Consider the following 15891-nt stretch of genomic DNA (forward strand, 5'->3'; position numbering starts at 1 on the left):
TATATATAAAAAATAAAGCAAAACGAAAAGCCTAAATTGATGACTGCCAGTACCTTTGGGACTCATGAGTGTCGCTTCCACAGCCTTCCCTCCGTCCCCACACCTGGCCTCATCAAAGGGAAGGCACTGTTCTCCAGTCCCCGCTACCACTTCGGCATTTTTAGTCAAGTCTTTGGCTCCCGTGAGTGATTTCGGGCGATAAATTCTTCGGGTGTTGGTATCAGAAACGTACAAATCTCCGGTGACCGGATCCGTAGCCAGGTAGTACCTGTGAGCTGGGTTGCTGCTGTGGAAAGATTTACATGTAAATATTAGGAGAGAGGTGCTCCTTGAACACAGAGGGAAATGAAAAGTGAAATAAAACACCATGAGAGAGTGCTTATAAACTGGAACCCACCGTCAAAGGCTGGACAAAGGTCAGCATAAGTGATAATGTCTTCACAGACAGTGATCTGAGGTAGCAAGTCTCTGACATGAGGTACTTTTGAGTCGTGTTATTTTTCTTTCTAGCTTGATGTTGAGGACTCGACAACTGACTGACAGCCATTATTTTGAATGTAATTTATTATTATTTTTTTACTTTTTACGGGTATGGATGTTTTGCCTGTGTGTGTATGTGTGTGTTTGTGTTTGTGTGTGTGTGTGTGTGTGTGTGTGTGTATGTGTGTATATCATGTGCATGCCTGATAGCAAAGGAGGCCAGAGGAGGGCATCAGATCCCCTGGAACTGGAGTTCCAGACAGCTGGAGCTGCCGTGAAGCTGAGGACTCAAATAAAGGTCTTCCTAACTGTGGAGCCATGCCTCCAGCCCCCACCAATAGACATTTTTAAAAACAGCCATCTTTGGAGGCAACATGCTGGAGCCGAAACACAAAGAAGCAAGTTCTCTATATTTTTTTGCCCGATGGACAGATGACATTTATTCTACAGAAAGACCTCTCCTGCACATTCTCCATTAACTTAATCTGTGACCAATGTCATGACTATTGTCAGAAACTATTGCTTTGCTTTTATTACAAAACCATAACAAACAAAACCCAGCCCCCGCAGGTATATTATGTCCATCTTAGTTGCTCTGTCACAATCCAGAAAAGCAAATGGTACTAGTTCAATATCTGTTCAGAACTATGGGAATACATGACACAATCTATTCAAACGTAGAAGGCAATCTCTGAAAACCAGTTTCTTAGGAGTGTGCAAATATGGTCTTCTGGAAAAGACTGAAAATAGTTTAAATGATTTGGTGTTTCAATGAGGATGGCAAATAACATATATCTTTGGACAACAAGCTTGGTTTTATATTCTCTCTCTCTCGCCTCACATCTCTTCAGTCAGACACACAAAAAGTTATACACTTATCTACATTTACTTTGTATGTGAATATCTGTGAGGTTGTATCTCCTAAGAGAAACATCATAGTTACTGCATGCATGAGGTCTAATCAACATGGCTACCTAAACATGATCTGAACATGCTAACAGAGAAGAGGGAAAGCTTATAAGGCATCAACCCGACAAAAGAACTACAGGCTACTAAGAAACACTGAGAGTGAGAGAAATAGTCTTCCCAAAGAGAGAGCCATCAGTTGGTCACACACACAAACATACACACACCACCACCACCACCACCACCGCCACCAGCACTAGCAAGTAAAGAAAAAGAGGTCATGGATTTGAAGGAGAGCAAGGGGGAAATTCATTGGAGTGTGGAAGTTGGAAAGGTTAAACAGCATGGTCTGGTGCTTTGTATATGATCATTAACTATGTTGGTCCTGAGGTCTGCTTGCTGTCTTTCACAAGCAAACTATCGCATACCTAAAGTATTGCTGTGTAACCTCGCTTTCCTGATTGGCTGAATAAAAGGCCTACACCTGGGCAGGGCAGAAGTGAGGGACAGAGCTAAGGTTCGAGGGCTTGGAGGACAGAAGGATCATGGGAGGAGACAGGTACCGAGGAGAGAAAGGGGGGACAGAGTCCCCATGGGGGGATAGGTAAAGAACCATGTGGGCTGGGAGGAGGAACCCTGAAGTTCTGCATTGAGAGAGTGGCCCAGGTGTAGAGCATAAGCAAGTGTTTTGGGATTGTGGACGGGAAGTAGCTCAGGGAGAAATGATTAAAGCAGACGGCATGGGACAGAGGCTGGGAGATAACGAGATAGCTGAGGTGGACCTACCTTTTCACCCCACCTTAGATAAGGCTTATCCAAAATCTAACAAGTGTCTGTGCCTTTTAGAGATTATAATAGCAGGTTAGAGAATACTGCCGCAATAATTATTGGTTTTGATAATGAACATTACTAACCATTTTTTTAACTTACCATAACAGAAAGGATAAGTGAAATGATATTATAATCTCAAAAAATATTAAAAACGTGTAACATAAGCGCGAAGTGAACATTTTAATTTTAATGAGGGTACAGCAGAGCTATTAATAATTGTTATACTGTAATGAGGTAATTCTTACTCTCTTAATGTTCTTTTTAATTTTTATTTGTTTTTTTTTTTTGCATATTTGCGTGTGGTATATGCGTGTGCGTGCAAGTATGTGTACTGATGTTTCTGCCTTCCTCTATTGTTGTCCTTCTTATGTTTTGAGAAGGGGATCTGACGGAATTGGGAGCTTTTAAAGTCAGCAAAATAGCTGACTAGGCAGGTCCGGATTCACCTGCCTCTGCCCGCAACACTAGAGGTACAGACAGGCATGTGCAAATGTGCCCAGCTTTCACGTGAGTGCTGGAGGTGCGGACCCAGGCTCTCTTGCTTTTATAGTAAGTAAGTAGGCTTACTCATTGTGCCATCTCTAGTCTTGTGCATTTTCTTTTTTAGTAAGTGGGGAATGTGTGTACTTTAATGTAAGAAGCTTTTCTCACAATAACTACCAGTTATCCTACTAGTGGTGTTTGCTAGTGTTTCTCACTAGCATGGTAGAAGCTATAACCATAGAGCATATTCAGCAAGAATCAACTAGTCTTAATATTTGTTCTTGTCCTGTCTGCTGTGATGTTTCAAAATGTCGTTCATAATACTGTAAGGCCTGACTTGCTTCCTGAAAATGTTAGAAGGAAAAAGTCTCAGAGTAGGAATAGATACACACTTGCTTATTTCTTCTGGCAAATCAACAATTTGGAATCCACTAAAGTATCAGAGCAATGTTCAGGCTCATCTTAAGATATCGACTGAAAGGACAGCAGAGTATCATTATTAGTGTCAGGGGCTGGCTCTCTATAGTAGGGTGGGTCTCGGGGCGAATTCTTGTTTGGACGTTCCCTCTATTTTTGTTCCCTCATTATCCCTGCATGTCTTGCAGTCAGGGCAGTTTTTGGTTCACAGGTTTTGTTGGTGGGTTGTTGATCCCCTCCTTCCACTACTCCTGCCTGGCTAGGAGGTGGTCACTTCAGTCTTCAAGGTCCTCTCCCCACATTAGGAGTCTCATCTAGAATCACACCCACATCCTCCCAGGAGCCTATCCTGTAGCAGGCCTCCAGCTTGACCAAGAGACGTTTCTCCCCAATTTCCTTTCTTGTTCTCAGCCCTCTCACCTCCCAACCCCAATTCTCCCCACTTATGATCCCAACCCTTGTTTCCCGGCCCCCATTCCACTTCCTTCCCAGTTTCCTCTCTTCATCCACTTCCCCTGTCTATTCTATTTCCCCTTCTGAGTGACATTCCGGTACCCTCCCTTGGGCCCTCCTTGTCATTTAGCTTCTTTGGGTCTGTGGATTGTAGTATGTTTATCCTGTACTAGAGGACTAATATCCACTTATAAGTGCTTTCAGTGAACAGGAGCCTAACTTGACTGTCATCTGGGAGGCTCCAGCCAACAGCAGATCAACACAGATGTTGGGACTTGCAGCCAAGCATGGGACGAAACTCTCGGTGCAAGTGTTGGGGGAAAGATGGAAGGACCTGGAGGGGACCTCATAAGACCAACAGAGACAACTAACCCAGACAATGAACAGGGCTGACAGAGACTGAGACCAACCAAGGAACATGCATGTTCTGGACCTAGGCCCCTGGCACACATGTAGCCAAAGCGGGGCGTGGTCTTCAGGTGGGGCACCTGGTGAGTGGAGGAGGGGCTCTTTCTAACATGGACCCTATTGTCTGCTTTTGGATCACTTCCCTCTGGCAGGACTGACTTGCCTGGCCTCTGCGGATGAAGATATGCTCAGTCCTGATGTGACTTGATGTGCTGGGGAGGGTTAATATGGTGAAGGGGTGGATGGAGGCTCCCCTTTTCTGGGGAAAAAGAGAGAGGGGAAGGGAGGAGGGGAAATGGGGGACTAGGAGGAGGGGAGGAAGGGGGCACCCTTGGGATGTAAAATAAATAAACTAGTATAAAATTAAAAAAGTAAGTTATCTTTACCAAAAAAAAAGTGTCTACTAAACTGTTTCAAGAACAAAGTTACATGAACCATGTATATTTTGTAATCATATCCTTCATTTTGATACATTAGATTTTGGCTACCTGAGAGTTGGCAGCCCACTCTTTAACCATGGGGCATGAGATTTCTTGGTGCAAAACCAATACAATCAAGCCATAAACTGGGCTCTTTGGCTGGTACCAGGATTATCCAGTTGGTTGGTAATGAGATCAAATTGAGGGGATGGGGTTAGATCTGCTGAGTAATGTATCTCCTTCCTTCCTCGGCACACAGGGGCTTCATTTTTCCCTTTTCTGTTGAGACAGGGTCTCATCATATAACCTAGGCTAGCCTTGAGCTCACAGTGTAGCCTACTCTGGCTTCAAACTCACTCTCCACCTGCCTTTATTGTGCTGGGACTGAGTTTGCATCAGTGTCCTGAAGACACAGACACTTTCAAGCCAAGCAACATAGCTTTACAAAATTTGGTCAGTGAAAGGCCTCAATGTGCGCACAATTCTGTCGTCCAGAGCAATGTGGAACCGCTCATGGTCCAGGAGAGGAGGGGCAGTCTTGGGTGGCAAAGGACAGCTTGAGTCTCACATAGGTGGCAGACATCTCTACAGAGCTTCAAAACGGGACAAATATGCTCCTTGTTAGTTGACATGCTGACATGGATGGAAGAACTTTTACAAGGTCCCACACCTAGATAAAGAGTTACTGACAACCAACAGCTGCTGAGACAGACAGACAGAAAAAGAGAGGCGGATAGAATATGAATATTCTCTCAGTTTTCTTCAGAGATGAGCTTTCTGACAGCTTATCTAATCCCAAGTGGTCCGCCCTAAGCACATGTACGGATAAGCAACACTGTATGGACTCACTGGTATGCACACGCATACATGCATGCACGCATGTAACAATAACCAAGAAGTCACACATTTGCGGGGGAGGGGCACAGGACTGGCAAGCGGAAGAAGTAGAAATGATGTAAATAATAGCACTCGTGTCTAAATTTCTAGAAATAAAATAAAATTAACCCCCCCCCCCCCAAAAAAAAAAAAAAAAGGACAAAAGTGAGTTTGGAGAACTTTTAGTTGACAGTGGCATTCTGAATCACACACACAGGAGGAGTTTGACCCGGGATCATATACTTGTATGCTTGCAGAGTTCCCTGACGGTGTGCTAGAACCTGCATTCTGATGACCTAATGGTCATCGAGGGGTTGGTGTGTCCCTACGGAAGGGTGGTGGGCTTCTGATGAGACCCGGGTCTAGGGTGTAACCGGAGGTCAGGATAACTGCAAGCAATTGCCATAGGGCGCAGGCGTGTTTTGGGGACAGAAGCCCCGAGCATCTCTGTGGGATTGACTGTCTGAGACTGACTATCTGATTTTGCTGTTCCAGCAGGGTTTAAAATGTCAACTGGGACGAACAGAGGCAAAAGCCAGGAAGTGAGCTCAAGCGATGTCTTTTGAATGCTGCGCCTTCATTCCTAACTCGTCCAGGATGACCCAGATGACAGTTATCAAGACATCTTCCCTATAGCCTTGTCAATTGGACACAGATCTGGAGGCAAGCGCGGGCCGGTTACACTCACTTATTTTCTCATAGTTGGGCTGTCTTAGACGAGAGACACTTGCAGAGAGCAGCACAGAGAACACGCGCTATCAACACTTTTATCTTTGCACGTGGAGACCGTGCCACAGCTCTGAGTGCACAAAGCATTAGAAGAGGCAGCAGAACAAATTCTATTTTCGTATTAAAGCAGAACTGCCTACTTTACGGTAACCAAAAGACTTTGTAGATGACTGCAAACAGGGACTGTGAGATGGTCTTTCTATTAAACCAGTAAGAACTGCTGACTCAAGTTTTGATAATTTTATATCGAAAATTTAATTAATTCAAACTCATAAGACTTACGATAGAGATTGTCTTTGATCCTTTAATTGGTAATATAAAATTTAAAAAGTTGATTTATTTTGTGTAAGTCCTATATGTTTAAATGCCCCTTGGCTGGTCTTAATGAATTAATTTAAGGTTTTTAATTTGGAATTTAAGGAATTTGAACAGGGGTTAGCTAAAATTTGCTATCTTACTAAAGGGGTCTGTTAGCAAAGTAATAAACATCAGAGGGGGAGATTTAGAACGTCAAACAGAAACCCATTTTTACAATCATCTTAGTGCTACCACTTAAGTAAAAAATTAAATAAGTGAGTATAACTCAATATAACTAAGGAATTTTATTTTACAGAATATTTGTGCAGTACTTAGTGACCTCGTATAATGGCATCCTATTTGAATCTTTAAATAATAAGATGATGTCTTAACATTCATGGCCAATATTTTTATTTTGTTTCCATTAGTATCGTTAATGACAGCTCATGGTATGTGAGACACGAGAAGCAGACCAGAAGCAGATATTCTGTATTTACCGAATCATCCACGTTCGACAATGCCATTCCTATATGTAGAATGAGTCACATTTTGTGATTTCCTTTCTTCCTGCTGATGTTCCTGATTCACTCACAACTGCCCTGCCGTGCAGAGAAGGGGGGCTATCCTGAAAGCGAGGCTAGCAAAAAAGGGGATGCTTCTGCAGGTTTTCCACTTCCTTCCTTCTGCCATTCTTTCCTTTGAAAAACTTCTTCTTGTATGAGATGAGGACCTTCTACATGCTGGGCTTATATGAGCCACAACTCATGACTTTCATCCACTTTTCATTTTGAGAGGGTCTCACTAACTTACATAGGCTGACCTTGAACTTTTGCTGTTCCTGATTCAGCCTCCTAAGTAGGTAGGATTACAGGCCTGTGTCACTGGGCTTGGAAACAATTCCAGTGTTTAAAAAGCTAAGCGAGGAAGCTCTAATGGATTTCAATATTTTTATTTCTGCCACATCAATTTAGATAGTTATTAAACGCACAGAAGCATTAATTTTATCGATGATGTCATTATCTGTTTGATGAATGGCGCTCAAACACTTTGTAAATTTTTTGCCTTTCTTTTTTTCTACTCGCTCTGTAGGCTGTAAGCCTGCAGCAATCCAATCCAGGTGCCTCATCCTTCCAAGCGCTGGGATCAGAGGCATGCGCCACCGGGCAAGGCCTGCTCTGCACCTTTCTAACTACACAGAAGGCACAGTTTCTACACTGCCTGGCTTCCTACTGGATGCTCCCTGCTAAACTTCCTCTTTTAGGTATGCCAACTCTCATGCTCTGGTGAATGAACTCTCTAAGTGATCTTATCAAGCACATTAATATCCCTCCCAGGCCACTTTGAACATGCTGCTTGTTTATGACACTAAAATATTTCTCCACTCTGAGTCATTTTTTTTCATTGAGCTCAAAGCAGCCCTCGGCTAGCTGACTCTAACTGGCTTCAACGTTGTGTGGGTCTCTCTGTTACCCACACGTCCCTGCTTTATTTGGGTAGGTCTGGTTACTCTTGGAATATGCTGCTTACCTTACTTTATCTTAGGCGGCAGACAGAAAAAGATCCCCTATTAATTTTTTTTTGGTCCCACAAATGTCTTTCTTCCTGCTGTTCCGATCAAGCAGATTTAATTTCTAAATCTAGCTCAAATATCAACCCTTTCTGGAAACTTCCTTACTAGGCTGGTATCTCCCAGTTCTCTCTTCCTCCAAGAAACATCTTCATGGGACAGCTGTATGCATGATGTCTCAAAAAAAAAATCATGCTGATGATGTCAGTTGGTGACTTATGTCTAGTTTGTTATTATATGTGACTTTCTGAGAGCTTTGTCTTGGACTGCCATTCATCCAAGTGTCTGGCACATGGAGACCAATCACTTAACACTGTTAATTTTAATGCTCGTGAGTATCAATTCACAACCCAAATAGTATATCCTGCCCAGGTGGCACAGAAAGGAAACACAGAAGCTCAAATATGGACAGAACGACACACAGAGGAAAGCGACAGAGGACCAGCAGAGAGGCACTGCAGTGTCACTGACAAATACCACGTGCTACTGTATACTGACTTCATATTCTACAGCACAGTTCCAACCACAGATTTTTTTTCCCCCAGAAATGATGGTTGTAAAGAACTTGCCAAGTGACTGTGAAACAATTCTAGTCATGTTTTTTTTTTTTTTTCATTTCTAGAAAATCTCCCTATAGAATCCTAGCCATGGTGAACATATGAAAAATGAGAGGTACGGCTCAAACTTCTGTTTCATGTTTCTTAGTTGTGTATCTTGGGATGAGATGTAATGTCTTCCAACTCCCATTACCTCATGTGTAACCTGTGGGATGGCTGTGTGGCTCTCTAATAACATACAAGAAAGTATCTGGCACAATGCCTGGCATCTAACAGGCCAGCTTGTTAAAAGGTAGGCTTTCATCATCTTTTCTCTGTTGCCTACAGCATTTTCACATGGGGCTGGTTTGCATGCCTTTCTGTCTTTCTACTTTTCTCCATAGCTACCAAGAAAACAAGCAGAAAAGTGTTGATATTCTGTTGGGGCCTTTCAAAGTATGCTCAGTGTTTCGGGGAGATTTAGCGTTAATCTTTAGCATGTGACTGAACCATTAGTTGTAAGGATAAGATCAATGCAGAATCTTAGGGAAGGGTCCTGGGACCGTGCCTGGGTATTCTGAACTGCAACAGTTACACATCTGTCAGTAGGATTCCGCTTTTTGCTAGCTGTCAATCTCTACAACAGCTTCAGTGAGCTATATTGACTTACTCATCTAAGATATCTGACATAAAATATCAGTCTTTTTAATATATTACCACATTAGATATTTCAATGGCCAAACTAGATATGGCATGTCTAACCCTTGCTTTTCACTAGTTTTTATTTAAAGCAGGTCCTCCTCCTCCTCTCCCCTCCTCCTCCTTATTTTCTGTCTTTAAAGAACGGCTGTTAGAAAACTCTCCTGACAAGGCTTTATTGAACGTAACTTCTTCAGGCAAGCATACCTATCAACAGAATACGAAAAGCTTTTGGGTTGGCGGTGCTCTATATTCTTTAGCTTTAAAGAAAGTCTTTTCCTTCATAACAATGGCACCAAAAATACTACTTCTTGAACCTAGTAACTCTTCAATTTGGCAAAGGAGAAATCACAGGCAGAGATAAACCTAGAGGATGTTACAGAGGAGGATCCTCTCCAAGTTCAGTAGGGGTCCCTACCACTATGATCATATTGATCAGATAGATACATACATTAAAAAAATATTGCCAGGAAGTGGTGGCACAGGCCTTTAATCCCAGCACTCAGCACACAGAGGCAGGTGAATCTCTGAGTTCGAGGTCAGCCTGATCTACAAAGCGAGTTCTAGGACAGCCAGGGTTACAGAGAGAAACCCTGTCTCAAAAGAACAAAAACAAACAAACAAACAAACAAACAAACATTTACCAGATTATTTTCATAGCTCCCCAAACCAAAATAGCTTTGTGCCTAATAAGACAGGCTCTGTCCTGGATACTGGTCAAACTACACTATCTCCTTAAACTTTACCATGTTTCAATTTTGGTTCTGTTTCATAAGGCTCAGGTTACATAAATCATAACTGCACATTAGAATTCTTTGTGACAGATTTTTTTTTTAATGAACCAACTTGAAAATATTTCTAAAATTCTATCACACAATGTATTTTGCATTTAGTTATGTAATTGTCCAATTAAGCAGTTTTAATTCCTTAGATGTTTTGTGATTCCAAGTTTCCTCTCAAGATGATGTTATTAAAAAACAATTTCAGAGAGTCACATTGAAACATAAAAAGGACATTGGAAAATATGCAATAACCTTTAAGCAGGTGCTTACCTATGTCTAAAATCTTTATTTCTTGGTGGAAGCAGATAAAAGAAAGGTAAAGAAAAGCAGAGTTAGAAAAGTCTTCTGAAATATAACGAGATCAATATTGGGGGTTTAATTACTTGTGTGGAATATTTCAATTTAAGCTGAGAAAACACTGGCAATGAACTCTGTAGGCAAAATTCTTATCAAACTGGTTGATTTTGATCATCACACTTGAAAGGAAGCAAGATAATGACACTTTTTACTATCTGCATTACGGCCAATGGATGGGTTGACCCAACTGAACGGCCAGTATTCTTGTCCATTTACTATCACATCTTGGTTCTAGAGAAAACAGCTTAGGCCTCCTTCTCAACCGCTGTAGAATGTAAGATGACGTCCTGTATTTATCCTAAGGAAAATTTAAGTGATTAACAAAAATACACTTTTACCTTTCAGTTCACAGAAAAATCACTGGAATAAGGTATTTTCCATATCAGGCAACTTCCTACTCTTTCACACACTTAATAACACTATATATGGATGACCCCCTAGCTCTAGTTAAAAACTAAGTTCTTTCTAGGGTGAGTTTTAAACTTCTGCGGGGTGTATGTTTAAATAAATAAATCAGCATATCACAGCCAACTTCATTTTTAAGGGTATGTTCGCTTTTGATTAAAGCCCCCAGTAGAGGAAAGACATACCTTAGCTCTAAAACACTGGTCACGTTCCCAGAAGGGAATATCCGTCGGACATAGTTGAAATCCCCTACGTATAGACTGCCGTCGATCCCACAGGCTAGCGCCACTGGTGCCAGCAGCTTGTTTCCATCAGCTTGGCCATTGCAACTTGGGCATGAGATGCTACGCCTCCGACCATTGCCCATGATGCTACTGACCACCGGAGGCTGCTGGGAGATGAACTGATTTTCCCCATTGCCCTTGTACAGTATACCTGGAAGAAAGCACATCATCTTCTTATGATGGAAATGAATGATGCAAGGCAAACACGACCTAGATTGAGAACTGGAAACTTTGGAGTTCTTACGGAAAGACATCTATTTATAAGACTTCACATAACAAATCACATAGGGTCTATTTAAAAAGTACTGTTTGTTACGATTTGAAAAAAAACAGTGAGAGGAACAAAGGACTAAGAGGATGAATTTAAAAAAAAAAAACAAATTCTTAACACCAGTGATTCTCAATCTTGGCTACGCACAGTGGAACAGTCTGGAGTGCCGTAAAAAAAATACCGATGGCAGGTCCTTACCCCAGGGGATTCTGATTTAATTGGTCTGGGTGCAGGCTTAGCATTTAGATTTTTAAAAAGTCTCCAGGTGGTCTTTATGTGCAGCCGAGTTTGAGAACCATGCTCTATACAATATTCTTCAGGGAAGGGAAAGTTTGCCTAATTGTTAATCAATGTGGAAAATATTATATATTAACCTGATTAATAAAAATGTACCCTGGGAATATGTTTCTTATAAATTTACCCTGGGTTTTTGTTTTTGTTTTTTTTAAAAAAAGCTAAAAATGCTTTAAGGAATACAGAGTTAGAAGGTGTTTGTTTACAGGTCTTCCGACAGTAAGAGCACAACCTACCACCGAGCCACACCCCCTGGCCTATTTTTAACTCCACCCTAATGTCAAGGGCTAGTCTTGCTTCACACTCATCTGATGTAAATATATACATGTATGTACACAGAATACACATACATACAATTATTTAAAATGCCAAACACAATGAAACTGACGCAGAAGGCCAATTTGTTATCCAAACTACCCTCTGCCTCAAGGCCGGAGAAGAGCCAATAATTTTACAAAGACAAAAAATGCCAGTCTGTTCCTTGATGGCCTTCACTGAAAATGGGAGAGCAAAGATTCCCAATATTTTCCTAGTAAGAACCTAGGTTTGAGCTGAGACGTAATTTTGGTTCTCTTCGCTGTGACCCCATGTAACAATGGCGTGGGTCTGTCACCCACTGGTGTGTCGGCTGCTCCCGCCCCATGTATATTTTACAGCACTCCTCGGTGTATTATTATCTGTATAAAGCACTCAGTGCATTGGCTTTAGAGCGGTGTATATTGTATTTATTGGGCTTTCTATACTTCAAAGTAGTTCTCAGAGCTAATGACGGTACTTCTTAGCAGATAGACCGTTAAAGAATAATCTTGCCAGAGCACAAACAGAAAACTCGAGACCATGATTTTTCCTCCACTTTGGGATAATTTGAAAGTGAAGAAGTGATCAGAATAATTACATTCCCCTTATAGCTCAGAACATTTTAGGTGCATTTTATGATTACTTTTTTTTTTAATGCCTTGCTATTTGGGTGATGTAATAATCATGGCCAATTTACATAAAGAAATCAGGAATGATAAAACAGGTTTATTCAAATTTAAGGGAAAATAATTTGAATAAGTCTGGATCACAACAAGAGATGCAATGCTTTTTTTGCCTTGAATATTCAAAGAGGACACGGATGCTACCTAAGATTTCTTCTCTCTGTGATTACATTATTTGACAATTATGGAGGTATAATTTCCTGAGAGAGCTGGTTCTGCAATTTTTATCAGAAGAGCCGTGCTCGTCAGTGGGCTGCTCTCCTGCGTCGGGGTTATGCCATCGCTTCGAATGACTGGCCCTTCACACGCCCCCCCCCCCCCATCACAGGACAGCAGAACGGTCGGCCTTACAGCCTTCGTCTCCCTGTTCCGGGACGCCTGAACCAACAGCCATCGCCTCCTACATCGCCGTCTCCGACTTCTCTACGTCTGTCGCTCGTCCGGCTTGTCGCCGTCACACGTCATTTTGTTTATTCAATTAGACACATGTCGCTTTGGAAAGTCACTACTTGTCAAACCGTTCTTGAATACAATCTGAAACTCCAATCAGTCCACCATGGAGCTTAGGCGACCTCACATTTTAAAGTAACGTATTTTATAACAACAGTTTTTTTTTGTTGTTGTTTTGTTTTGTTTTTTTTGAAAGACAGACTTTTTGGCAGTTCAGGTTTCAAATCTGACCTGGAGTTTTAATAAAGAAAAACCTACATATTATTCTTACTTAGAATGTGTGTCTATGTATGATTATATTATTTAACCCCCACACATTATCTACACACTGCCTAATCTTTCTGAATGCTATGACTGAGTACCCCAAAAGTGGTGAATTATAGGAGTCCTTCTGGGGTTTGCTGCCTACCTCCTCTCCATTCCTTTACAGTCCCCCGGAGAAATCCTGTTGCTAACTGGTTATGAATTTTACACTGGATTTGCATCCTAACTAAACACATACCTAGAACAGTGTTCCCCTGAGGTTTGTTTGTGAAGGACACATGCAGGAAATGCAGAAATATGGAAATACATAGAAAAGGTATGAAATATAATTTTAAATAATTTAATCAGGAGCAGCTACAAGCAGGGTTGACACATGCCTGTGCATTTGGAAAGATCAACAGATTAAGATGACCACTGCTTCAAACAACACTGATGATTCAAGGGAAGCTTGAAGATAACATATGGAGTGTTTGCCTTAGGCAGGAGTCCCGTTTCCTCCTCCTTCTCCTCCTTCTCCTCCTTCTCCTCCTCCTCCTCTTCTTCTTCACTTCCTCCTCCTCTTCTTTTTCAAGTTTTCTATACAGTGCCAAGCTGTGTAGCCAAGGATGCTCTTGAACCTCTGATCCTTTTGCCTTCACCTCTTCCCAAGAACGAGATTGAAGGTATGTGCTACCAAGCTTATACATGTGTTGATGTGGCTAAAACTTGGGGCTTTGTGCACGCTAGGCAAGCACCTTCCCACCTGAGCTACACCCACACATTTATAGTGAGTGGGCCTGAAATGAGCTCTGTTCCCAACCTTCCAGAATATAAAGTGATGACCAGGACACATGGGAAAGGAAGAGAGCTAAACACTTCCACAAGCCAGGAAGGGCAAGAGGAGTACTTCTGTTTCATTTTTCTTCCACAGTGATCCACTCTTTACCCTTCTTTATCCCCTTAAGGTCAGGCATCAGCATTCTCAAATACTGACTTGGAAACTACTTTCGAGTCAGTATACTCATGAAGCCAAGATACGTGCGTTCTAATACTCTTATTTTTAAAGATAGATCAAACCTCAAAGAAACATCATTCCAAAAGCAACCATCAATCACGAGCATTTTATTGTGTGACAGTCTCAATTTTAACATTCCAAGTCTTCCAAAGAGTCAGAAGGATTGCTACTCAGCAAACATGGCCACCTTCTCGAGCTATTCATAGAAGGGGGGCGGAGACTTCTCAGTCTGAGAAGGCTCCAATGTGTGGACAAGCATGTGAACAGAGTGTTAGAAAAAACAGTTGAGTCAACAGAATTCCTTCCCATCGGAGCTATTCTGTACATGAGAAAATGGTTCCCACTGCACAGGGCATGTATTTGCGATGTCCAAAATGTATTTCTCCAGAGCACATTTCATATCATATTCTCAGGCCTGCTAGAAGTAGTATGCTAGCTTTTTTCCCCTCTCAAATTATTCATTTATATTTCCCCTAATATTCACAAAATCAAGATACAGTATTTTTGAGTAAGAGGTTTGTTGTTTTTTTTTTTTTTTCCTTTTCTTTTTCAATACAGACTAAACAGAACTTGGGGGAAACACAGCTACACACGTGGAACTGACTAACTGCCTAAGAGTCAAGAACCTACTGTAAATCTCTTGGTAAAGTCACATGGATTTTTATCTTGGCCTACAGTAAATCACCTTGCATCCAGTTTTGGTGACTCTTTCTAAAGCCTCTCCCCACCCCCTTTTTAATTGTTTTTGCACACACTTCTGTGGAGATTAGGCACACACACAGACATAGTGATCTCACCAACACTAATGGGGAAATTACTGTAATAGTAAACACAGGCGCATTTTAAAAATCCACTAAGAGAATTATGTGATTCCAAGGCTTTTATGGTCTTCAAACTATCTCTTTACCGTCATTTTGTTTTACTAATTCCAACCCTACAGGGCTCCGAGGATAAGAAGCTGCGGCAGCATCATCGGAAAGAGGCTGGGCAACGTGACCAGCAAGCAAGAGCCTACTCACCGTTCTGGACATCCAGTACGTGATGCTTATCCAGCGTCCATCCACCCATGTTGGAAGCGTCCAACTCGTAGCCCTGCAAAATGGCGGTCCTCTTTTCCCACAGAGTCAGGTCCAAGCACGACTCATATTCATAGCCAACTGACACTGCAGGCAAAAGGAATCGTAGGTCATCCTCTCAACCGTACAGGGAAAGAAAGCAATTCTATGACTTAGGGAAGTTCACAATTGTGATCTAAGTTCAAAGCTCCACTTACTGCGTGAGCCGTTTGTTTTTGTGTAGGGAGATCTGACCGTACGAAACATTAAAAACGGGCATCCCCAAATGTTATCTTATACTGATTTAATAGAAAACAAGCCCCCCCCCCATCCTTCTTACAAGGGATTCTTAGAAGAATATTAGGCCTAAATTGAGAAACTCGTTAAATAATTATAAAGAGTAAGTTAGCAAATTTTGATTAGACCAACTAAAAATATGTTATATAAATAATCCAAATGGTTTAGTTCTTAAGAACGTTCATTATGGAAAATATTTATGGTAAGTATTTATACATTAATTGTAAACACCAATTCATAATTAAGACTTCAGAGTTTACAATGAACCAAGGATTGTTAACTCTCTGATTAGTGAGAACGAATTCAAATCAAATTGGATATCAATTCTAGAGAACAAAAAAAAAAAAAAAAAAAAAA

General features: G+C 41.5%; 1 protein-coding gene across 1 annotated transcript in view; it reads right to left on the bottom strand.

Moving 5' to 3' along the window:
• Tenm3 (teneurin transmembrane protein 3) overlaps nt 1-15891 on the bottom strand; it is a 436338-nt gene that overhangs the window by 45998 nt on the left and 374449 nt on the right. The window contains exons 17-20 of the mRNA XM_055593562.1: nt 15202-15345; nt 10831-11080; nt 10154-10174; nt 54-286 (exon numbers count right to left, since the gene is read on the bottom strand). Coding sequence (XP_055449537.1) covers nt 54-286; nt 10154-10174; nt 10831-11080; nt 15202-15345 — 648 coding nt within the window. The remainder of the gene's footprint in view (nt 1-53; nt 287-10153; nt 10175-10830; nt 11081-15201; nt 15346-15891) is intronic.

Source organism: Psammomys obesus, unplaced genomic scaffold, assembly GCF_907164565.1.
Source record: "Psammomys obesus unplaced genomic scaffold, mPsaObe1.curated_primary_1811, whole genome shotgun sequence".
NCBI lineage: Eukaryota > Metazoa > Chordata > Mammalia > Rodentia > Muridae > Psammomys > Psammomys obesus.